Source organism: Schistocerca cancellata, chromosome 8 (genome assembly GCF_023864275.1).
Source record: "Schistocerca cancellata isolate TAMUIC-IGC-003103 chromosome 8, iqSchCanc2.1, whole genome shotgun sequence".
NCBI lineage: Eukaryota > Metazoa > Arthropoda > Insecta > Orthoptera > Acrididae > Schistocerca > Schistocerca cancellata.
Window position 1 is genome coordinate 399,725,241 of NC_064633.1, and position 25,312 is coordinate 399,750,552.

General features: G+C 41.8%; 1 protein-coding gene across 1 annotated transcript in view; it reads right to left on the bottom strand.

The window, feature by feature from the left end:
- The window catches only part of LOC126095119 (juvenile hormone esterase-like), a 113,728-nt gene that overhangs the window by 24,806 nt on the left and 63,610 nt on the right, over positions 1-25,312 (bottom strand). Inside the window, exons 6-7 of the mRNA XM_049909827.1 lie at positions 13,902-14,067; positions 7,593-7,774 (exon numbers count right to left, since the gene is read on the bottom strand). Coding sequence (XP_049765784.1) covers positions 7,593-7,774; positions 13,902-14,067 — 348 coding nt within the window. The remainder of the gene's footprint in view (positions 1-7,592; positions 7,775-13,901; positions 14,068-25,312) is intronic.

The window sequence follows — 25,312 nt, forward strand, 5'->3', positions numbered from 1 at the left end:
TTCTTGCCATTGACAGTCTACATTTTGTATCCTTCTTACTTCGACCATCATCAGTTTTTTGCTCCCCAAATAGCAAAACTCATCTACTACTTTAAGTGTCTCATATCCTAATCTAATTCCCTTAGCCTCAACTGATTTAATTCGACTATATTCCATTATCCTCGTTTTTCTTTTGTTGATATTCATCTTACATCCTCCATTCAAGATACTGTCCATTTCGTTCAACTGCTCTTCCAAGTCCTTTGCTGTCTCTGGCAGAGTTACAATGTCATTGACAAACCTCAAACTTTTTATTGCTTCTCGCTTGACTTTAATTCCTACTCCAAATTTTTCTTTTGTTTTACTGCTTGCTCACTATACAGATTGAATAAAATCGGGGATAGCCTACAATCCTGTCTCACTCCCATCTCAACCACTGTTTCCCTTTTGTGCTCCTGGATTCTTATAAATCTAGTTTCTGTACAACAGTAAATAGCCTTTCACTCCCTGTATATTACCCATATCATCTTCAGAATTTGAAAGAGAGTATTCCAGTCACCATTGTTAGAAGCTATCTGTAAGTCTACAAATGCTGTGAAAGTATATTTGTTCTTTAACCCGTCTCCTATAAGAAGTCGTATGGTCAGTATTGCTTCGCGTGTTCCTACATTTCTCCGGAATCCTAACTGATCCTTGCCGAGTTCGGCCGTTACCAGGTTCTCCATTCCTCCATAAAGGATTCGTTAGTATTTTGCACCCGAGACTTCTTAAACTGATAGTTTGGTAATTTTCACATCAGTCAGCACATGATTTCTTTGGAATTGGGGTTATTATATTCTTCTTGAAGTCTGAGGGTATTTAGCCTGTCTCATAAATCTTGCTCATCAGACAGAAGTGTTTTGTCAAGGCTGGTTCTCCCAAGGTTGTCAGTAGCTTTAACGGAATGTTGTCTACTCTAGGGGCCCTATTTCGACTAAACTCTTTCAGTGATTTTCCGAATGCTTCACGCAGTATCGTACCTCCATTCTCATTTTCCTCTACGTTCTCTTCCATTTCCACAATAACGCCCTCAATTATATCTCCCCTGTATAGACCTTCCATATACTCCTTCCAATTTTCTGCTTTCTCTTCTTTGCATAGGAATGGTTTTCCAGCTGAGCTCTTGATATTCATACAAGTGGTTCTGTTTTCTCCAGAAGTCACTTTAATTTTTCTGTAAGCAATATCTATCTTACTCTTACATCCCTACATTTCTCCTCTAGCCAAACCCGCTTACCCATTTTTCAGTTCTTGTCGATCTCATTTTCAGACGTTTGTATTACCTTTCGCCGCTCCATTTATTGAAGTTTTGTGTTTTCTCCTTTCGCCGATGAAATTCAATATCTATGGTGTTACCTAAGGATTACTAGCCATCGTCTTTTTGTTGTTGCCTACTTGATCCTCTGTTGACATTACTATTTCATCTCTCGGAGCCACCCTTTCTTCTTCTACTGTATCCCTTCCTCTGTTCATGTCAATAGTGTCCTAATGCTCTCTCTGAGACCCTCTGCAACCTCTGGTTCTTTCAGTGTATCCGTGTCCCCCATCTGCTTAAATTCGTGCCTTTTTGCAGTTTCTTCAGTTTTAATCTGCAGTTCATAACCAATTAACTGTGGTCAGAGTCCACATCTACCTCTGGAAATGTTTTCCAATTTAAAATCTGGTTCCTGAATCGCTGTGTAAACATTATTTAGTCAATCTAAAACCTTCCGGAGTCTCGGCGTCTCTTCCATGTATACAAACTTCTTTCATGCTTCTTAAACCAAGTGATTGAATTATGCTCTGTGCAAAATTCTACTAGGCGGCTTCCTCTTTCATTTCTTTCCCCTAGTCCATATTCACCTACTCACTTCTCCTTCTCTTCCTGACTGAAAGAGGAAGCCGCCTGGCAGAATTTTGCACAGAGCATTACTTAATCATATCTAACACTTGGTTCAGGTATCATGAAAGAAGGTTGCGTACATGGAAGAAGACTGGAAATACTGAAAGGTTTCAGGTAGATTATATAATGGCAAGACAGAAATTAAGGAACCAGGTTTTAAATTGTGAGATATTTGCAGGGGAAGATGTGTACTCTGATCACAATCTATTGGTCATGAACTGGAGATTAAAACTGAAGAAACTGCAAACAGGTAGGAATTTAAGGAGATGGGACCTCGATAAACGAACAGAACCAGAGATTGTGGAGAGTTTCAGGGAGAGCATTAAGGAACGATTGACAAGAATGGAGGAAAGAAATACAGTAGATGAAGAATGGGTAGCTTTAAGAGACGAAATAGTGAAGTCAGCAGTCTGGTAGAAATCCTTGGGTAACTGAAGAAATGTTGAATTTAATTGATGAAAGGAGTATATATATAAATGCAGTAAACGAAGCAGGCAAAAAGGAATACAAACATCTCAGAAAAGAGATGGACAGGAAGTGCAAAACCGCTAAGCAGGGATGGCTAGAGGTCAAATGTAAGACAGAGGCATATATCACTGCTAACAGAAAAATTAAAGAGGCCTTTGAGAAAAGAGAACCACTAGCATGAATATCAAGAGCTCAGATGGAAACCCAGTTCTAAACAAAGAAGGGAAAGCAGAAAGATGGAAGGAGTATATAGAGGGTCTATACAAGAGCGATGCACTAGAGGACAATATTATGCAAGTGGAAGAACATGTAGATGAAAATGAAATGGCAGATATGATACTGCATGAGAAGTTTGACAGAGCACTGAAAGATGTAAGTCGAAACAAGGCCCCTGGAGTAGACAACATTCTATTTGAACTACTGATAACCCTGGGAGAGCCAGCCCTGACAAAGCTCTACCATCTGGTGAGCAAGATACATAACACAGGTGAAATAGCCTCAGACTTCAAGAAGAATATAATACTTCCAATCCCAAAGAAAGCAGATGTTGACAGATGTGAAAATTACAGAACTATCAGTTTAATAAGTCTCGGCTGCAAAATACTAACACGAATTCTTTACATACGAATGGAAAAACTGGTAGAAGCCGACCTCGAGGAAGATCAGTTTGGATTCCATAGAAATGTTGGAACACGTGAGGCAATACTAACCCTACGATTTATCTTAGAAGATAGATTAAGGAAAGGCAAACCTACGTTTCTAGCATTTGTAGACTTAGAGAAAGCTTTTGACAATGTTGACTGGAATACTCTCTTTCAAATTCTGAAGATGGTGGGGGTAAAATACAGGTAGCGAAAGGCTATTTACAATTTGCACTGAAACCAGATGGCAGTCATAAGAGTCGAGGGGCATGAAAGGGAAGCAGTGGCTGGGAAGGGAGTAAGACAGGGTTGTAGCCTATACCCGATGTTATTCAATCTGTATATTGAGCAAGCAGTAAAGGAAACAAAAGAAAATTTCGGAGTAGGAATTAAAATCCATGGAGAAGAAAAAATAACTTTGAGGTTTGCCGATGAGATTGTATTTCTGTCGGAGACAGCACAGAACCTGGAAGAGCAGTTGAACGGAATGGACAGAGTCTTGAAAGGAGGATATAAGATGAACATCAACAAAAGCAAAACGAGGATAATGGAATGTAGCAGAATTAAATCACGTGATGCTGAGGGAATTAGATTAGGAAACGAGACACTTAAAGTAGTAGAGGAGTTTTCCTATTTGGGGAGCAAAATAACTTATGATGGTCGAAGTAAGAAGGATATAAAATGTAGACTGGTGATGGCAAGGAAAGCAATTCTGAAGAAGAGAAATTTGTTAACATCGAGTGTAGATTTAAATTTCAGGAAGGGGTTTCAGAAAGTATTTGTGTGGGGTGTAGCCATGTATGGAAGTGAAACCTGGACGATAAATATTTTAGCCATGAAGAGAATAGAAGCTTTCGAAATGTAGTGCTACAGAAGAATGCTGACGATTTGATGGTAGACCACATAACGGATGAGGAGGTATTGAACAGAATTGGGGAGAAGTTTGTGGCACAACTTGACTAGAAGGGGGGATCGGTTGGAAGGATATGTTCTGGGGCATCAAGGGATCACCAATTTAGTATTCGAGGTCAGCGTGGACGGTAAAAATCGTAGAGGCGGACTAAGAGATGAATACACTAAGCTGATTCAGATGGATGTAGGTTGCAGTAGGTACTGGGAGATGAAGAAGCCTGCACAGTATAGAGGGGCATGGAGAGCTGCATCAAACCAGTCTCTGGACTGCAGACCACAACAACACAAACCGTGTATTCAGCTGACCAAAAGTCCTGTTCCTCCTGCCACCGAACTTCATTAATTCCCACTATATCTAAGTTTAACAGGTTCATTTCCTCTTTGTGTTTTCTAACATATCTGCCCGATTAAGGAATATAACATTCCACTTTCCGATCCGTAGGACGCCAGTTTTGTTTCTCTTGATAACGGCGTCCTACTGAGTAGTTCCCATCCAGAGATCCGAATGAGGGGCTATTTTACATCGCAAATGTTTTACTAAAGAGAATGCCATCATCATTAAATCATCCAGTAGAACTGCATGCACTTGGAAAAAATTATGGCTTTAGTTTTCCCTTACTTTCAGCTGTTCGCAGTACCTGCACAGCAAGGCCGTTTTGGTTGATGTTACAAGACCAGATTATTCAGTCAGCCGACTGTTGCCCCTGCAACTACTGGAAAGGCTACCGTCCCTCTTCAGAAACCACACGTTTGTCTGGCCTCTCAACAGACACCCCTCCGTTGTGGTTGCATCTACGGTACAGTTATATCAATCGTTGAATCACGCAAGCCTCCCCACCAACGGTGAGGTCTATGGTTCATGGGCGGGTGGTGGTGGTGGTGGGGGTATTTGAAAATACTATTGTTTGAATAAATAAATTCTTTGAAATGAAGAAACACTGGACTAACTAATTAACTACAGTAACTGTATGTACATATGACATGTTTCTCAAATTGATATGTATTCTCATTCGGCCTTACTTTTTCTTTTATGATATCTTTAGTTGAAACTATATGCTGAGAGAAGTGTTTGGCAGCCAGTTATTAACTTATGTCTAATTTGATAAACAGACTCAATACATTTTTGTACTATTAGATCTTAATTTTCAAAAATTTTCTCCAATGTGATACACTGTTTACGATTGGTTTGGTACATGTCTTTTTTCTACAGTGCAGAATGTTGTAAGTGCTCTAATGCAGTAAACACCTTTTGCTATCTTTCTAGATACAACGTAAATCTACCTTGATTTATAAGAGGGTGTTTCAACACATTTAATTCCTGCTCCCGTTTGCTACCTACTCCTCTCCTGTTGTTGATTGTTTTCTCAGCCAGTTCTGTCACCACGAAAAGGTTATTGGTGTGACTAATTCCTGTGGCTATCGTTCTTTTCTTGAAAATATAATTTCCTTTTTGGTACCAACTTGTACAGTTAGTATCAAGGAAAGTTACCTGCTAATAACGACTGTGTAAGGTGGACGCAAACAGATATTCGTCGCCACTTACGCGACTTGACCACTGACTTGTGGACAGCTACGAAGCTCGTGAAGGGTCGGCAACGTTCTGTAAGGGGTCAGCCGCCCCTTACATCATCATCATCATCATCGTCATCATCATTTAAGACTGATTATGCCTTTCAGCGTTCAGTCTGGAGCATAGCCCCCCTTATACAGTTCCTCCATGATCCCATATTCAGTGCTAACATTGGTGCCTCTTCTGATGTTAAACCTACTACTTCAAAATCATTCTTAACCGAATCCAAGTACCTTCTCCTCGGTCTGCCCCGACTCCTCCTACCCTCTGCTGCTGAATCCATGAGTCTCTTGGGTAACCTTGCTTCTCCCATGCGTGTAACATGACCCCGCCATCTAAGCCTGTTCGCCCTGACTGCTACATCTATAGAGTTCATTCCCAGTTTTTCTTTGATTTCCTCATTGTGGACACCCTCCTGCCATTGTTCCCATCTACTAGTACCTGCAATCATCCTAGCTACTTTCATATCCGTAACCTCAACCTTGTTGATAAGGTAACCTGAATCCACCCAGCTTTCGCTCCCATACAACAAAGTTGGTCGAAAGATTGAACGGTGCACAGATAACTTAGTCTTGGTACTGACTTCCTTCTTGCAGAAGAGAGTAGATCGTAGCTGAGCGCTCACTGCATTAGCTTTGCTACACCTCGCTTCCAGTTCTTTCACCATATTGCCATCCTGTGAGAATATGCATCCTAAGTACTTGAAACCGTCCACCTGTTCTAACTTTGTTCCTCCTATTTGGCACTCAATCCGTTTATATTTCTTTCCCACAGACATTACTTTCGTTTTGGAGATGCTAATCTCCATACCATAGTCCTTACATTTCTGATCTATCTCTGAAATATTACTTTGCAAACTTTCAATCGAATCTGCCATCACAACTAAGTCATCCGCATATGCAAGACTGCTTATTTTGTGTTCACAAATCTTAATCTCACCCAGCCAGTCTATTGTTTTCAACATATGATCCATAAATAATATGAACAACAGTGGAGACAGGTTGCAGCCTTGTCTTACCCCTGAAACTACTCTGAACCATGAACTCAATTTACCGTCAACTCTAACTGCTGCCTGACTATCCATGTAAAGACTTTTAATTGCTTGCAAAAGTTTGCCTCCTATTCCATAATCTTGTAGAACAGACAATAACTTCCTCCTAGGAACCCGGTCATATGCCCCTTACATATTGAGAAAAATATATCTTTGCCTCACACAAATCGCAGTAGGTACTATCGATAGTCGACCACCGTGAGTGCCAGAGTAGTCAGTGTTGAGACTCCGAGCAAGTGAGTTTTGGTGGTTAAGGGAGCAGGGCGACTTTTGGCGGGACAGCCGACCGCGCTTACAATTGTTTAACGGCTGTGTGTGTCACTCAAAGCCGTGGGCCTGACCTCCAGCAAATACCTAAATGGCATTAATTGAGTGACTTGTTGATGTGTTTAAGTGTTCATTTGTGCACCGTTTTTACTCGAAAATCGCGCCGGCCACCCACGATTTGAATTGCAGTGAGGATTGTGGATTCAGTGCCACATGAAGAATATTGGTGTGTGACGACATTTGTAGGCGACCTGTGATGAGTTAACCGATATTACTTTGTCAGACGAAGGGAGTAACTGCTTCATTCATGCTGTTTAGCCATTGTGTATATAGAACCTTAAGAACAAAATATGTACCGATTATTGCTAGCTGACATCCTAATTAGCTTTATTGGGTTTGATATGAAACAACTCCCGTGAAAATATTAATCGATCAGGCTCTATCGATTGCACATGTTCAAACTATTGTAAACTGTTTGACTATAATTCACTACTCAATAACAGCGAGTTCGGAAACCCATTGTAAGAACTAAAACTTCAGTAAACTTCTTGTTCAAACAATTCTAAACTGTTAGACTATAATCCACTACTCAATAACAGTCAGTTCGGAAACCCATTGTAAGAACTAAAACTTCAGTAAAAATTCCTTCGAAAGCGGAATGATACTAAAATGTTAGAAACAAAGAATTTTTACTTATTTTATGTCCTAAATGCGTACCTGTCTGTCATTTCCGCAGCACCTATTCTGGAAATGAAATAAGCGCTATAGTGAGGCAGTACTTACGTCGTATACGGCTTGAGTATTGTCTATGGAGAATCCTTCATCACCGAAGTAGAAGTTCTCGAGCTTTACAGCCGCGTCGGTCTGCTCCTCCACTGTTGGCAACTGTAGCTGGGATCCCACCAGCTCTGTGAAGTTCTCTCTTACGTCTGCAGCATAAGCGTCGTTCCACAGGATTCCCGACGCTGCAACAACATACACGCTTCCCGTGAGAGTCCAACTCTCTTTTGGCATTTAGTTTTCTATGGATTTTATTGCTGTGTACATGTAATCACTCTTTTGAATAGCTAAGCGTTGAGATTAAACAAAATTCAGTGTTTGACAGGGCTTTGCAGTACGTCAGTATTGTATTAGGCACTATAATTCCATTATCTTGAGGGAAAAGAGGAAAAATGATTGTTGCTACACCACCCAATCACCCAATTTTTCTTATTTTACCGTGGAAGACATCACGTTAAACGTGTGTTGGTGTAAGTTGACTGACTCATACCTACTTATTTCCTTAAATGTCTTCCAGTTTTTCAAAGGTGAATCATGAAGCCTTGTCTTCTTTTGTCCCTTCTGAGAACAGAATTTAGAACGCTACCAGTTTATCAAATTATAAGTATCGGTGCGACAAAAATTTTGCATGTGGCATTCTTCGCAAATTGATAACACTCCCTTATCATTTCCTACGTCTCATAGAACTGGGTTTGTGGAGCAGTTCCATGTTGTATCCTATTTAGTTACTGTTACTGACTGCAGAAGATGAGACTCCAAAAAATATTATTCCTTACCCTTGTTTAATTACACCGTACAAAAACTGACTATTGTGTGATCTGCGACATTATTGTCACATATCGCACTGTGATGTTACATTTTTTTCACCATTTCACAATTCATTTTATCTAGAGTTTACAGAGAAAATGTGCCAGGAGGGAAGCCATGTGTTTTTCTCACTTGAACGGTGTCTTCCCGGTGTTGTCTGTGAGTCTTCTTTGTCAGCAGGAGGCAGTCAGTAAATCTCACCAGGAAGGACGAAATTCTCCTGTGAGCTGGGCATTTTTCGGTTCATGCTTTTGCCAGCAGATCCGGTGCGTCTCCTAATTATGAACGCCATTGTCATCCCCAGAAATAATTGAGCAGGACATGTTGGTCCGTTCTGTTGAGGCATCGAAGGTTGGTGTACCCCAACGAATGGAGTTATCACACCACTGTGATTGGTGCGAAGAAGCCGACCAATCGATGGGACACTGTGCATCCTAATACCAACCTCATATTCTTTAAGGAACCTTTTTTACGTCATGTGTCGGATGCTTTAGCATCAAATCCCATTTTTTCATGAAATAATCTAAATTCTCGTTTATCACAGTGGAAACAGCACTTAGTTGTCTCCTCCTGACAGGACTTGTTTCTAAAGTAAAGACTTACGGAAGGAGATTATGTTTCGTGGCCATTTGATCACCACCCGCCTTTGCATATCACTCATTTCCCCATCACTATTTCAAGCTGGTGGGCACAAAGTTTGCAGGTTTTTGGGAATGTTAAGTTTCGCAGTTATGGTAGCAAGATCCTTATTCTAAGGAGCGCGTCACTTGCTCACTCTGACACGCAACTTATGATGCTTAATTTCGTTAGAATTTACAGCATCTTGTGTCGTTAACTTTGATTTTGCGAGCTACCCAGATGAGGAGACCCTATTAAACTTTATCCATATATTTTTCCACATTTTTGTTGGTTTTCCCCATCATTATCATAATTTTGTAATTTGATTTCTGTTTTAGAGAAATTTGTTCTCTGTTATTTTTTATTGTAAATTTTGTCAGTAGTTACAGCAAATACCCCATTATCTCGGTCTTGACGTAGAATCCAACATCCTTTACATTGCCCTACATCTTTCCATGATCAGCGATCAACTAATAATAAATATAACATGTGCACACCGTAGCTTTTTCTTCTCAGTGTGACGGCGTTATCGCTGTACACACTGGCCAAATTCAAGGTTCAGTTACATTGAGAACTCAGAGAAAAGTACAATAATTGCACTCACTCGTCTTGAATGATCACAGATCTGTATTATAACGAGAATTGCTCTTACTCCTCGCCTCAGACGCAGACTGAAGGTGGCCGAGATGAGTAACTTATATGACATTTGGCCTACGGTATCACTGGACACGGCGTAGTGGCACATTTGCATTGTAACAGGGAAAGGCAGAGGCCTGTGTTAAAGAAGTATCCTGGCATTTCCCGAAGTGATTTAGGGGAATTACGAAAAATGAATTCAGGACGCCAAACGGTACACTAAACAGCTCCCTGACTGGGTACAAGTCCACTTCCTTTGATAAGTACCACTCCTCTGAAGTTCAACTGCCAGTCCTTGCTACAAACGCTGATAATTTACGTGCTTCCTTCTTGCCAGATTTTCGTAATGATGTGACTGGAAAAACGAAGAAACTACGCATATCTACATCACTTTAACCTTATTGTTATCTCTAACGCAGATGAACCTCAGCAATGAATAGAAAAAGTTAATAGAGAGAGTTTGAAAGTTGGTAAAACTGGTAGTTTCTCCGAAATGAAACGTGTACAAAGGAAGATTAATAGTAAATGAACAGCAGTAGCAGCGGCTTCTTGAGGCTGCAGATCATTCATTATCAAACACTAAGAGAGGTTGGTGTCAGCCAAAGAGATGTTCTGTACACGCTTCATAAATGTAAATATTGCCAGTTCCACGTTTCTCTACATCAAGAGGTATAGGGCAGTGATTTTCAACATCGTTTAGAAAGTTTTCAGTGGGTTCAAAAATGATTCAAATGGCTCTGAGCACTATAGGACATAACATCTGAGGTCACCAGTCCCCTAGAACTTAGAACTACTTAAACCTAACTAACCTAAGGACATAACACACATCCATGCCCGAGGCAGGATTCGAACCTGCGACCTTAGCGGTCGCGCGGTTCCAGACTGAAACGCCTTGAACCGCTCGGCCACATCGGCCGGCTCAGTGGGTTCTTCAGCAAGAAAAAAATGTTGTGAATAAATTCTTGTTTATTACCAGAACGTAAATTTGAGAAATATTCTCAACTGGCCAACGGAAAACTCGTATCATCTTTGTCAGGTTGTCCAACAACGACAGCGGATGTTATATTTGTGGTGAGGTATAATCGGACAGCATAGGAATCACCTTTATTTCGCTGATAAAGTATTGGACGCAGAAAAGCACATACCCAGCATGAACATCTGACATGACGCCATTTGACTTCAGTCTTTGGGATCAAGTACGACGTGTGGTCTACAATGAGTTTCCAGCTACTGTGACTTATGTCTTATCTACAAAAAGTCACATCGAGTAGTTAGTCACATCGAGGTTTTCTGTTACAACATCAAAACGTTGTACACTACTGGCCATTAAAATTGCTACACCAAGAAGAAATGCCGATGATAAACGGGTATTCATTGGACAAATATATTATACTAGAACTGAAATGTGATTACATTTTCACGCAATTGAAATGCATAGATCCTGAGAAATCAGTATCCAGAACGACCACCTCTGGCCGTAATAACGGCCTTGATACGCGTGGACATTGAGTCAAACAGAGCTTGGATGGCGTGTACAGGTACAGCTGCCCATGCAGCTTCAACACGATACCACAGTTCATCAAGAGTAGTGACTGGCGTATTGTGACGAGCCAGTTGCTCGGCCACAATTGACCAGGCAACGCCTGTGAACTGCTGTTTGTGTATGAGAAATCGGTTGGAAACTTTCCTCGTGTCAGGGCGTTGTAGGTGTCGCCACCGGCACCAACCTTGTGTGAATGATCTGAAAAGCTAATCATTTGCATATCACAGCATCTTCTTCCTGTCGGTTAAATTTCGCGTCTGTAGCACGTCATCTTCGTGGTATAGCAATTTTAACGGCCAAATCTGATTCGTGTGTCTCTGTTTCAATAAACCAGTTATTTCTTTCCTTCTAGGTGTAAGCTGTTAAATTTTTGACAACTGTCAAAAGTAACTTCAGGTAAATACTAGTTACTTCAACCTGTATTTTACAATGAGACATTACTGCATCTCCGCGTTATTAGCTATGCTTCTGAACATAAATAATGAGTGGGCGTCGATGCCCTAGGTTTTAACGTATTTAGGTAAAGAGGTAAACAATTTACTTCATACAAACTTACAAGTAGAGAACAGCACCAAAGGACAATGTCTTTCCTACTGCACATCTACATTTTGACATGTATTGTATGTGGAGACTACACAGTACTGCTGGTGTGGTAATGCAGGTAAAAGAAGTTTCCCTGTTTTGTTTCGTGTTTGGACAGCCTTTCGCCTTATATCAAGGACTCTATGTAGCTGAGAGCCATCTGTTGCACAAATACCTAGCTTAACATTATCTACTTGGCCCTAAGTGCCAAGCTGTCTGAAGTTCCACGAGTATTAATTGAGTTTTGGGGCTAGTTTCTATCCTTAGAAGAAAACTGCTCAACGGAAATTTAATTAGTCAATTACAGAACAATCAATGAGGGTATACAATTTACTAATTACTTCAAGTAACTTCTTCTCACAGAATACTTAACGTTAGGGATTACAGAAGAAGGGAAGGTGTGCTGGTATGTACGTTGCGCCCAAGTGTGACGAAGTAAGTAGCTGCATAATAAACGTTTACTTAACAGGTGGAACTTACTCCTCAAACTGCATTTATACGTAACAGACTTAAAAATACTAAGCCTTTATTTCAATACAAGAAAACGGTAATAAAATACCGATCACTATTATTCAGCAGAGATAAGAGGACTAAGGAACGCAACACGGATGCACAACTCCGCACACGCAAAGATTCAAACTCACCGAGCAATCGAAAGCTAAGTTCCTCTCCTTCAACCAGTAAATGGTCCTTCTCTGTAGCTGAGTGGACAGCATAGACGTCTGCCATGCAGAGGACCTGGGTTCAATTTCTGGTACTCTGGTACTGCCAAGGATTTTTCTAAAGCCGATTGAGGAGCTACTTGTTCAAGTAATAGCGGCTCTACGGTCTGCCCACCCCTCCACACCCAATCCGCGTGGCGCCCAAAAGGCAGCAGGTACGTATCCTCCCTTGGGCCCTATGGGCCTAATTAATTAATAACTGAGTCATGAAAGACAGCTCATGATTTACAGCGAAACGAGTTATGAAAATTATCTGAGCACTAAATGGCGACTGATTAAGGACCAAGGTCGGTTCCATATGAATTTGCGTGAAATGATACCGAAATCATTATTCACGAGAACCCCGCACCACTTTTACCTATTGAGTTTACTCGTTATAGATAATCCAGACTCATAACGTAACTAACTGCGGTCTAAAAATGACTGTCCACGGGTGTGCGCAAAAACAGCACGTCATACGTCATTGACCACGGAGTAGCGTTTGATTGCTGCGACTCGACTCGTCCAAGCCTCAGTAGGGTCTTCCTAAAATTTAAACTGTCTCGTGTCTGCGTACAGACAGCAAATAAATGTGGTGGGGGCGCACTGATCAATCACCAGGATGAGTTTGCTAGGAAGAGCAGGCGTCTCCCCCAACCAGAAGACAGTAGAGACAGCGCCTTGTTCTTTCGGGCTAAAATTTTCCACTGGATTCAAGTATCGAAATTCTGAAAACGGCGTCCTTACGCTTGGATTCGAAAGGCCCAACCACATGGCCGCACGTCTAGGGACACGCACCCTAGTATGATGACATAGTATAACGACAGGCTGTCGTCATCACAGCTGGCTTCGATGATTACATTCAGTTGTCATCCCAGGCTGCTACTTCAAAGCTAACACAAAAATTTCCAGATGAATTTCCCTGATTTCTTGCGTATGTAATTACATCCACATCGCCGGACGTTGTAGCCGAGACGTTCTAGGCGCTTCAGTCCGGAAGTGCGCTGCTGCTACGGTCGCATTTTCGAATCCTGCCTCGGGAATGGATGTGTGTGATGTCCTTATGTTAGTTAGGTTTAAGTAGGTCGAAGTCTAGGGGGCTGATGACCTCCCGTAGTGCTTAGAGCCATTTGAACCATTTGAACATCCACATCCATTCAAATGAGGAATTATCTACGTTTTGGACAGGTGGTCTTAAGTGCATCTTGTGCTGACTGTCAGTTGTAACTCAGATGACAATGAACACAAACAATTTAGATTACCTGGCATGGAAAACATGAGCAAATGCTCAAACTCTGCTGAACCTGACAGAACAAAAGCACAACATTACATGAGAGGCGGACTGATTGACGCCGTTCGTAAGTTGTCGGCTCCAAGCTAGTTGTGTGCTGGTGCTGCAGTGTGTTTGATACGTTGTGCACATACACAGAATAACGACGCCTCCATCTGCAGAGGTGACGCCAGTCATGACGGCGACCTGGTTGTAGCGGCCGTCCCTCAGGATGTCCCCTGGAGACTCGGTGACAACCGCGGAGTCCGACTGCGGCTCAATGACGGGCACGAAGGCGAGTCTGCTCAGGCGGCGCTTCTCCTGTGGGGAACAACGGGTGCTGCTGAAGGCACACTGCTGCACACCAGATCGTAAATGAGAGTGGTAATGATGAAGTTTTCGATACGGAAGCCGACAAGTGGAGTTACTAACGCCAATAATAAAATAATATGAGTCGAATATTGGGAAATGCTTTGATCACTTTACATTTAACATGAAAAACTTTTTTCAAATCGTTAACACTTGTAATGCAGCCAACTCAATGAAAAACTAAGACTCCAACGATACCAAAGGGTATGGATATCATATTATGTATAAACAATTCATACAAATAAATGTTCAGGAAAACTTAATATTTTATGTGCAAATACTCGTATTCTATATGTTGTTGTTGTGGTCTTCAGTCCTGAGATTGGTTTTATGCAGCTCTCCATGCTACTCTATCCTGTGCAAGCTTCTTCATCTCCCAGTATCTACTGCAACCTACATCCTTCTGAATCTGCTTAGTGTATTCATCTCTTGGTCTCCCTCTACGATTCCTACCCTCCAAACTGCCCTCCAATGCTAAAAATGTGATCCCTTGATGCCGCAAAACATGTCCTACCAACCGATCCCTTCTTCTAGTCAAGTTGTGCCACAAACTTCTCTTCTCCCCAATCCTATTCAATACCTCCTCATTAGTTACGTGATCTACCCACCTTATCTTCAGCATTCTTCTGTAGCACCACATTTCGAAAGCTCCTATTCTCTTCTTGTCCAAACTAGTTATCGTCCATGTTTCACTTCCATACATGGCTACACTCCATACAAATACTTTCAGAAACGACTTCCTGACACTTAAATCTATACTCGATGTTAACAAATTCCTCTTCTTGAGAAACGCTTTCCTTGCCATTGCCAGTCTACATTTTATATCCTCTCTACTTCGACCATCATCGGTTATTTTACTCCCTAAATAGCAAAACTCCTTTACTACTTTAAGTGTCTCATTTCCTAATCTAATTCCCTCAGCATCACCCGACTTAATTTGACTACATTCCATTATCCTCGTTTTGCTTTTGTTGATATTCATCTTATATCCTCCTTTCAAGACACTGTCCATTCCGTTCAACTGATCTTCCAAGTCCTTTGCTGTCTCTGACAGCATTACAATGTCATCGGCGAACCTCAAAGTTTTTACTTCTTCTCCATGAATTTTAATACCTACTCCGAATTTTTCTTTTGTTTCCTTTACTGCTTGCTCAATATACAGATTGAATAACATCGGGTATAGGCTACAACCCTGTCTTACTCCCTTCCCAACCACTGCTTCCCTTTCATGTCCCTCGACTCTTATAACTGCCATCTGGTTTCTGTACAAACTGTAAATAGTCTTTCGCTCCCTGTATTTTACCCCTGCCACCTTCAGAATTTGAAAGAGAGTATTCCAGTTAACATTGTCAAAAGCTTTCTCTAAGTCTACAAATGCTAGAAACGTAGGTTTGCCTTATCTTAATCTTTCTTCTAAGATAAGTCGTTAGGTCAGTATTGCCTCACGTGTTCCAACATTTCTACGGAATCCAAACTGATCTTCCCCGAGGTCGGCTTCTACCAGATTTTCCATTCGTCTGTAAAGAATTCGCGTTAGTATTTTGCAGCTGTGACTTATTAAACTGATTGTTCGGTAATTTTCACATCTGTCAACACCTGCTTTCTTTGGGATTGGAATTATTATATTCTTCTTGAAGTCTGAGGGTATTTCGCCTGTCTCATACATCGTGCTCACCAGATGGTAGAGTTTTGTCATGACTGGCTCTCCCGAGGCCATCAGTAGTTCAAATGGAATGTTGTCTACTCCCGGGGCCTTGTTTCGACTCAGGTCTTTCAGTGCTCTGTCAAACTCTTCACGCAAGTATCTTATCTCCCATTTTGTCTTCATCTACATCCTCTTCCATTTCCATAATATTGTCCTCTAGTACCTCGCCCTTGTATAAACCCTCTATATACTCCTTCCACCTTTCTGCCTTCCCTTCTTTGCTTAGAACTGGGTTGCCATCTGAGCTCTTGATATTCATACAAGTGGTTCTCTTCTCTCCAAAGGTCTCTTTAATTTTCCTGTAGGCTGTATCTATCTTACCCCTAGTGAGACAAGCCTCTACATCCTTACATTTGTCCTCTAGCCATCCCTGCTTAGCCATTTTGCACTTCCTGTCGATCTCATTTTTGAGACGTTTGTATTCCTTTTTGCCTGCTTCATTTACTGCATTTTTTATATTTTCTCCTTTCATCAATTAAAATCAATATTTCTTCTGTTACCGAAGGATTTCTATTAGCCCTCGTCTTTTTACCTACTTGATCCTCTGCTGCCTTCACTACTTCATCCCTCAAAGCTACCCATTCTTCTTCTACTGTATTTCTTTCCCCCATTCCTGTCAATTGTTCCCTAATGCTCTCCCTGAAACTCTCTACAACCTCTGGTTCTTTCAGTTTATCCAGGTCCCATCTCCTTAAATTCCCACCTTTTTGCAGTTTCTTTAGTTTCAATCTGCAGTTCATAACCAATAGATTGTGGTCAGAATCCACATCTGCCCCAGGAAATGTCTTACAATTTAAAACCTGGTTCCTAAATCTCTGTCTTACCATTATATAATCTATCTGATACCTTTTAGTATCTCCAGGCTTCTTCCAGGTATACAACCTTCTTTTATGATTCTATATATCTGAAATAATGTTGAATCATTTAATTTAAAATTCTGTAAATTCATTTTATAGACTTTTTAAAAATTTACCAGATTTAGTTATCGTCAAATATATAAGTTTTTTGATTTAAATGTTATATCTCTGTTATTCTTCGTTGTGCGCTGTCTCGGTGGGACACTAGTTGTAAATGGACACTCTTGGCGGGAGAGTTGCTGTAAATGGATTTGGTGGTCTTTTGTAGAATGGCCGAATCCAGATGAATTTTGTGTTACTAGATCATCGCGTCCTCTTGGGTAAAATATTTCAGAGGTAAAATACTCCACTATTCTGATGACCGGGCGGGGACTATTCAGGAGGATATCGTTATCAGGAGAAAGAAAACTAGTGTTCTACGGATCGGAGCGTGGAATGTCAGATTCCTTAAACGGGCAGGTAGGTTAGAAAATTTAAAAAGGGAAATGGATAGGTCAAAGCTAGGTAGAGTGGGAATTAGGGAAGTTCAGTGGCAGGAGGAACAAGAGATTTGCTCAACTGAATACACGGTTATAAATACAAAATGAAATCGGGGTAATGCAGGAGTAGGTTTAATAATGAATAAAAAATAGGAGCACGGGTAAGGTACTACGAACAGCTTAATGAAAGCTTTATTGTAGTCAAGATAGACAAGAAGCCAACGCCTACCACAGTAATAAAAGTTTATATGCCAACAATCTCCGCAGGTGTCGAAGAGATTGAAGAAATGTATGATGTGATAAAAGAAATTGTTCAGATAGTGAAGGGAGATGAAAATTTAATAGTCACGGGGGACTTGAATTCGATGGTAGTAAAAGGAAGTGCTGGAGAAGTAGTAGGTGAATATGGAATGGGGGTAAGGAATGTAAGAGGAAGCCGCCTGGTGGAATTTTGCACAGAGCATAACTTAATCATAGCTAACACTTGCCTTAAGAATCATGATAGAAGGTTGTATACATGGAAGAATCCTGGAGATACTAAAAGGTATCAGATAGATTATATAATGGTAAGACAGAGATTTAGGAACCAGATTTTAAATTGTAAGACATTTTCAAGGGCTGATGTTTACTCTGACCACAATCTATTGGTTATGAACTGTAGATTAAAACTGAAGAAACTGCAAAAACGTGGAAATTTAAGGCGATGGGACCTGGATAAACTGAAAGAACCAGAGGTTGCAGAGAGTTTCAGAGAGAGCATTAGGGAACGATTGACAAGTACAGGGGAAAGAAATACAGTAGAAGAAGAATGGGTAGCTTTGAAGCATGAAATAGTGAAGTCAGCAGAGGATCAAGTAGGTAAAAAGACTAGGGCTCGTAGAAATCCTTGGGTAACAGAAGAGATATTGAATTTAACTGATGAGAGGAGAAAATATGAAAATGCAGTAAATGAAGCAGGCAAAAATGAATACAAATGTATCAGAAATGAGATCGACAGGAAGTGTAAAATGGCTAAGCAGGGATGGCTAGAGGACAAATGTGAGAATGTAGAGGCAGATATCACTGGGGGCAAGACAGATACTGCCTACAGCAAAATTAAAGACACCATTGGAGAAAAGAGAACCACTTGCATGAGTATCAAGATGTCAGATGGAAAACCAGTTCTAAGCAAAGAAGGGAAGGCTGAAATGTTCAGAAATGATCAAATATGTGTGAATTCCTAAGGGACCAAACTGCTGAGGTCATAGGTCTCTAGCCTTACACACTAACGTATACTAACTTATTCTGAGAACAACACAGGCAACCCTGCTCGAGGGAGGTCTCGAACCTATGGCGGGAGGAGCCGCACAATCCGGAAATGGAAGGGTATGTAGATGAAGATGAAATGGGAGACATGATACTCCATGATGAGTTTCACATAGCACTGGAAGACCTAAGTCGGAACAAGGCCCCGGGAGTAGACGACATTCTATTAGAACTACTGATAACCTTGGGAGAGACAGCCCTGATAAAACTCTGCCATCTGGTGAGCAAGTTGTATGAGACAGGCGAAATACCCTCAGATCTCAAGAACAGCTTATTAATTTCAATCCCAAAGAAAGCAAGTGTTGACATGTGTGAAAACTACCGAGCTACCAGTGCAATATGTCACGCTGCAAAATACTAACACGAATTCTTTATAGACGAATGGAAAAACTGGTAGACGCCGACCTCGGGGAAGATGACTTTGGATTCCGTAGAAATATTGGCCCACGTGAGGCTATACTGACGCTACGACTTATCTTAGAAGATAGATTAAGGAAAGGCAAACCTACGTTTCTAGCATTTGTAGACTTAGATAAAGCTTTTGACAATGTTGACTGTAATAATCTCTTTCAAATTCTGAAGGTGGCAGAGGTAAAATACAGGGAGCGAAATGTTGTTTACAATTTGTACATAAACCAGATGACAGTTATAAGAGTCGAGGGCATGAAAGAGAAGCAATGAGTGCGAAGGGAGTGAGACAGAGTTGTAGCCTGTCTCTGATGTTATTAAATCTGTATACTGAGCAAGCAGTAAAGGACACAAATGAAAAATTTGGAGTAGGAATTAAGACCCATGGAGAAAAAATTAAAAACTTTGATGATTTCCGACTATATTGTAATTCTTTGAGAGACAGCAAAGGATCTGAAAGAGTATTTGAACGGCATGGACAGTGTCTTGAAAGGAGGATATAACATGAACGTCAACAAAAGCAAAACCACGGTAATGGAATGTGGTCGAACTAAATGAGATGATGCTGTGGGAATTAGATTAGGAAATAAGACACTTAAAGTAGTTGATGAGTTTTGCCGTTCGGGGAGCAAAATAACTGATGATGGTCGAAGTAGAGAGAATATAAAACGTAGACTGGCAATGGAAAGGTAAGCGTTCCTGAAGAAGAGAAATTTATTAACGTCGAGTATAGATTTAAGTGTCAGGAAGACTTTATGGACTGTAGCCGTGTATGGATGTGAAACATGAACGATAAATAGTTTAGACCAGAAGATTAGACGGCTGAAGATTAGATGGCTAGATAACGTAACTAATGAGAAGGTACTGAATAGAATTGAGGAAAAGAGGAATGTATGGCACAACATAACTAGAACAATGGATGAGTTGGTAGGACACTTTCTGAGGCATCCAGGGATCATCAATTTAGTATTGGAGTGAAGCGCGGAATGTAAATACAGTAGAGGGAGGCCAAAGGATGAATACACTTAGTAGATTCAAAAGGGTGTAGGTTGAAGTAGGTACTGGGAGATGAAGAAGCTTGCACAGGATAGAGTAGCATGGAGAGATGCATCAAACCAGTTTCTGGACTGAAGGCCACAACACAGTTCGGAACGTAAAATATTGCTGAATATAATTCTTTCAAAGTTCTGTAACTTCGTTTCATTCAGTAATCTTTGAAAGCCACCTGAATAACACAATCCTTTCATCAGTTAATGTTTCTTCGTTTTAGGATAAAAACCACGATTGGCAACGTGCCGTACAGAAGACAAAAAGACCGCCAACGAGATATCAGCTAAGTAATAACTTACAATTTTAGGTGTGGATGTCCGATTCGATACAACACACCTCAAAAAATGATCAATGTCTGGTTCTAAGACAGTTAGTTGAATATTAAGCACTGAAGATGTGCATTACACACACTAACATTATTGTCCGTGTTGAGTCACACACTAACGATAAGATATACCATAGTAGCAACTCCAAAATGTTACTGTATAAAATTTCTCTTTATAAAGGCTTAAAAAATACTCACGCAGTTTAAAATTTTGTATGAAAAAAGCGAGCCAAGCTGATCACTTACAACTAGGGATGTAAATTTACCGAAGCCTGTCGTAGACTACCCTAAGTATTCCGACAGTACGGTAGTTTTCCTTGTAGTTTTGCTTAGTTAAGGTCGCACACCCACTAACTGTACATGGAGTGTGTTGCATACCGATCGGGCGTTACCTGACAACTATGTCTTTCTTTACGTATCCGATCAGTGTCTTAGCAAACACATCAAATAACTTTTGTATCACCGCAGTTCTCAGAACGCCTGAAGATAGGCGTTGACTGTGGATACTGTATCACAGACACAGCCCATTTGACTGTTCAGAGATGTCACTAAACCCGCCTAAAGATGTAAACAACCATGCATGAGCGGTGCCTATTAGACGGTGGGTCCGACAGCCGATCAGTTCCACCCATTCCACCAGTAAGGAGATACACGGTTCGTGTTGTCTGTAGTTCCACCACGTCTAGACGGTCAGTAACGCGGTTCGATAGCGTCCGCATTCTTAATTTGTGGCAGGAAGAGCTCTCAACAAAGGAAGTGTCCAGGCCTCTCGAGGTGAACCAATGCGATGTTGTTCGAATATGGAGGAGATACAAAGGGACAGGAACTGTCAGTGACATGCCTCGCTCAGACCGCGCAAGGGCTACTACTGGAGTGGATGACGGTTACCTACGGATTATGGCTCAGAGAAACCCTGACAGCAACGTCACCATGTTGAATAATGCTTGTCGTGCACCAACAGGACGTCGTGGAACGACTCAAACCGTGCGCAACACGCTGCATAATGCTCAACTTCACTCCTGACGTCCATGGCGAGGTCCATCTTTGCAACCACGACACCATGCAGCGCGGTATAAATGGATCCAACAACATGCCGAATGTACCGCTCAGATTTGGCGTCACGTTCTCTTCACCGATGAGTGTCACATAAGCCTTGAAACAGACAATCGTCGCCGGCCGCGGTGGTCGTGCGGTTCTAGGCGCTCCAGTCCGGAGCCGCGCTGCTGCTACGGTCGCAGGTTCGAATCCTGCCTCGGGCATGGATGTGTGTGATGTCCTTAGGTTAGTTAGGTTTAATTAGTTCTAAGTTCTAGGGGACTGATGACCACAGCAGTTAAGTCCCATAGTGCTCAGAGCCATTTTTGAACAGACAATCGTCGCGGAGCTGTTTGGAGGCAACCCAGTCAGGCTGAACGCCTTAGACACACTGTCCAGCGAGTGCAGCAAGTTGGAGGTTCCCTGCTGTTTTGGGGTGGCATTATGTGGGGCCGACGTACGCCGCTGGTGGTCATGGAGGGCGCCGCAACGGCTGTACGATAAGTGAATGCCATCTTCCGACCGATAGTGCAACCATATCGGCAGCATATTGGCGAGGCATTCGTCTTCATGGACGACAGTTCGCGCCTCCATCGTGCATGTCTTGTGAAACTTCCTTCAGCATAACGACATCACTTTACTAGAGTGGCCAGCATGTTCTTCAGACAAGAACCCTATCGGACATGCCTGGAATAGACAGAAAACAGCTGTTTATGGACGACGTGACCCACCAACTACTCTGAGGGATCTACGCCGAGGAACCGTTGAGCAGTGGGACAATCTGGACAAACAGTGCCTTGATAAACTTGTGGATAGTATGCCACGATGAATATAGGCATGCATCAATGCAAGAGGGCGTGCTACTGGGTATCAGAGGTACCGGTGTGTACAGCAGTCTAAACTACCACTCTGAAGGTCTCGCTGCATGATGCTACAACGTGCAATGTGTGGTTTTTATGAGCAATAAAAAGGGCGGAAATGATATGTACGTTAATCTGTATTCCAATTTTCTGTACAGGTGAACGGTCTAATAAACTGAGCGAGGATATACGAGGTGCATTCAAGTTCTAAGGCCACCGATTTTTTTTTCTAATAAACTACTCACCCGAAATCGATGAAACTGGCGTTATTTCTCGACGTAATCGCCCTGCAGACATACACATTTTTCACAACGCTGACGCCTTGATTCCATGGCAGCAGCGAAGGCTTCTTTAGGAGTCTGTTTTGACCACTGGAAAATCGCTGAGGCAATAGCAGCACGGCTGGTGAATGTGCGGCCACGAAAAGTGTCTTTCATTGTTGGAAAAAGCCAAAAGTCACTAGGAGCCAGGTCAGGTGAGTAGGGAGCATGAGGAATCATTTCAAAGTTGTTATCACGAAGAAACTGTTGCGTAACGTTAGCTCGATGTGCGGGTGTGTTGTCTGGGTGAAACAGCACACGCGCAGCCCTTCCCGGACGCTTTTGTTGCAGTGCAGGAAGGAATTTGTTCTTCAAAACCGTACCGCCCTTTGGAACGCAATGGGTAAGGATTACGCCCTCGCTGTCCCAGAACATGGACACCATCATTTTTTCAGCACTGGCGGTTACCCGAAATGTTTTTGGTGGCGGTGAATCTGTGTGCTTCCATTGAGCTGACTGGCGCTTTGTTTCTGGATTGAAAAATGGCATCCACGTCTCATTCATTGTCACAACCGACGAAAAGAAAGTCCCATTCATGCTGTCGTTGCGCGTCAACATTGCTTGGCAACATGCCACACGGGCAGCCGTGTGGTCGTCCGTCAGCATTCGTGGCACCCACCTGGATGACACTTTTCGCATTTTCAGGTCGTCATGCAGGACTGTGTGCACAGAACCCACAGAAATGCCAACTCTGGAGGCGATCTGTTCAACAGTCATTCGGGGATCCCCCCAAAACAATTCTGTCCCCTTTCTCGATCATGTCGTCAGACCGGCTTGTGCGAGCCCGAGGTTATTTCGGTTTGTTGTCACACGATGTTCTGGCTTCATTAAACTGTCGCACCCACGAACGCACTTTCGACACATCCATAACTCCATCACCACATGTCTCCTTCAACTGTCGATGAATTTCAATTGGTTTCACACCACGCAAATTCAGAAAACGAATGATTGCACGCTGTTCAAGTAAGGAAAACGTCGCCATTTTAAGTATTTAAAACAGTTCTCATTCTCGCCGCTGGCGGTAAAATTGCGTCTGCCGTACGGTGCTGCCATCTCTGGGAGGTATTGACAATGAACGCGGCCTCATTTTAAAACAATGCGCATGTTTCTATCTCTTTCCAGTCCGGAGAAAAAAAAAAAAAATCGGAGGCCTTAGAACTTGAATGCACCTCGTATAAAGGGCTAGCTAACCTTCGGAACATTTTTGTTCTAGATCATTATTCTACCCTCTGTTAATTAAGAATAAACTATATTTATAGCAAAACTGAAACTGTCAAAGTTTAATTTACGTATTCATTCTAAGATTATTGATTTGTATCGTGAAACAGAGGAATGTTGTAGTAAATCTACATCTACATCTAAATCGACACTCCGCAAGCCACCGTACGGTGCGTGACGTAGTGTATCCTCTACTACTACCAATCATTTCCTTTCCTGTTCACTCGAAATTCGAGCGAGGGAAAAACGACTGTCTCTATGCCTCCGTATGAGCCCTAATTTCTCGCATCTTATCTTCGTGGTCCTTACACGCAACGCACGTTGGCGGCAGTGAAACCGTTCGGCAGTCAGCTTCAAACGCCGGTTCTCAAAATTTCTCAATAGCGTTCGTCGGGAAGAACATCATCTTCCCTCCAGGGATTCCGACTTGAGTTCTCTAAGCATCTCCGTAACACTTACGTGTTGTTCGAAACTACAGTTAACAAACCTAGCAGCCTGCCTCTGAATTGCTTTGATGTCTTTCCATCCGACCTGATATGGATCCCAAACACTTCAGGAAACCGAAGTTAGGGATATTGGTCTGTGATTTTGCGGGTCCGTTCTGTTACCCTTCTTATTTACAGCAATCGACCGCACATTTTCCAGTCGCTTGGGACTTTGTGCTGCGTGACATATTCGTGGTAAATGCAAGCCAGGTAAGAGGCCAATGTCGAAGAGTACTTTTTGTAGGCCCGAGTTGTGATTCCATGGGGGCCTGGTGATTTACTTGCTTTCAAATCTTTAGTTGTATCTCTACTTCAGGGATGCTTATTACTATGTCGTCCATACGGGAGTCTGTCTGACTGTCAAATGACGGTATGTTTGTACGATTCGTTTGTGTGAATGATTTATTGAACGTGAAATTTAGAACTTCGTTTTCCGTTTAGCTACCTTCAACTGCCACACCAGACTGATCAACAGAGGACTGAACGGAAGCCTTAGAGCCGCTTATCGATTTTACGTAAGACAAGAATTTTCTAGGGTTCTCTGCCAGATCTTTTGTTAAGGTATGACGGCGATAGTTGTTGTATGCTTCGCTCATAGATATTTTTACAGTGACACGAGTCTCTACTAATTTTGCATGTCGTCAATTGTGCGTTCTCTTGTGAACCGAGAGTGCAACAGCCTCTGCTTCTTCAGCATCTTCCGAATTTTGTGAATAACCGTGGTGGGTCTTTTTCATCCTTTATCCATTTTCTAAACACAAAAATCTGAAGACCACGATTCACAATCTGCTTAAACTTTGCCCTTAATTCCTGTACGTCCATCGTACTGGAACTAAGTGATGTGAAATCACTGTCTAAGTGAGATGCAGACATCCACTTATCTGCTCTATCTAGCACGTACACTCTCCTGGCCTTGTTGATTGATTCATTACCTTTAAAAACCATAGTTGCTGTAATGACATAATTATAGCTAACAGAAATATATCAAACATCGTTTTAATACTTCGTCGAACTTACATGAAAGATGTTTCTGTATTCGTTATCAATAATGTTCGCATTTATCAATAACAACATGAAACACACAGAAGCGCAGTATTCACGCGACCAACTAATTTTCAGTTTTACATTCTGTATGGATATAAAGTGCACA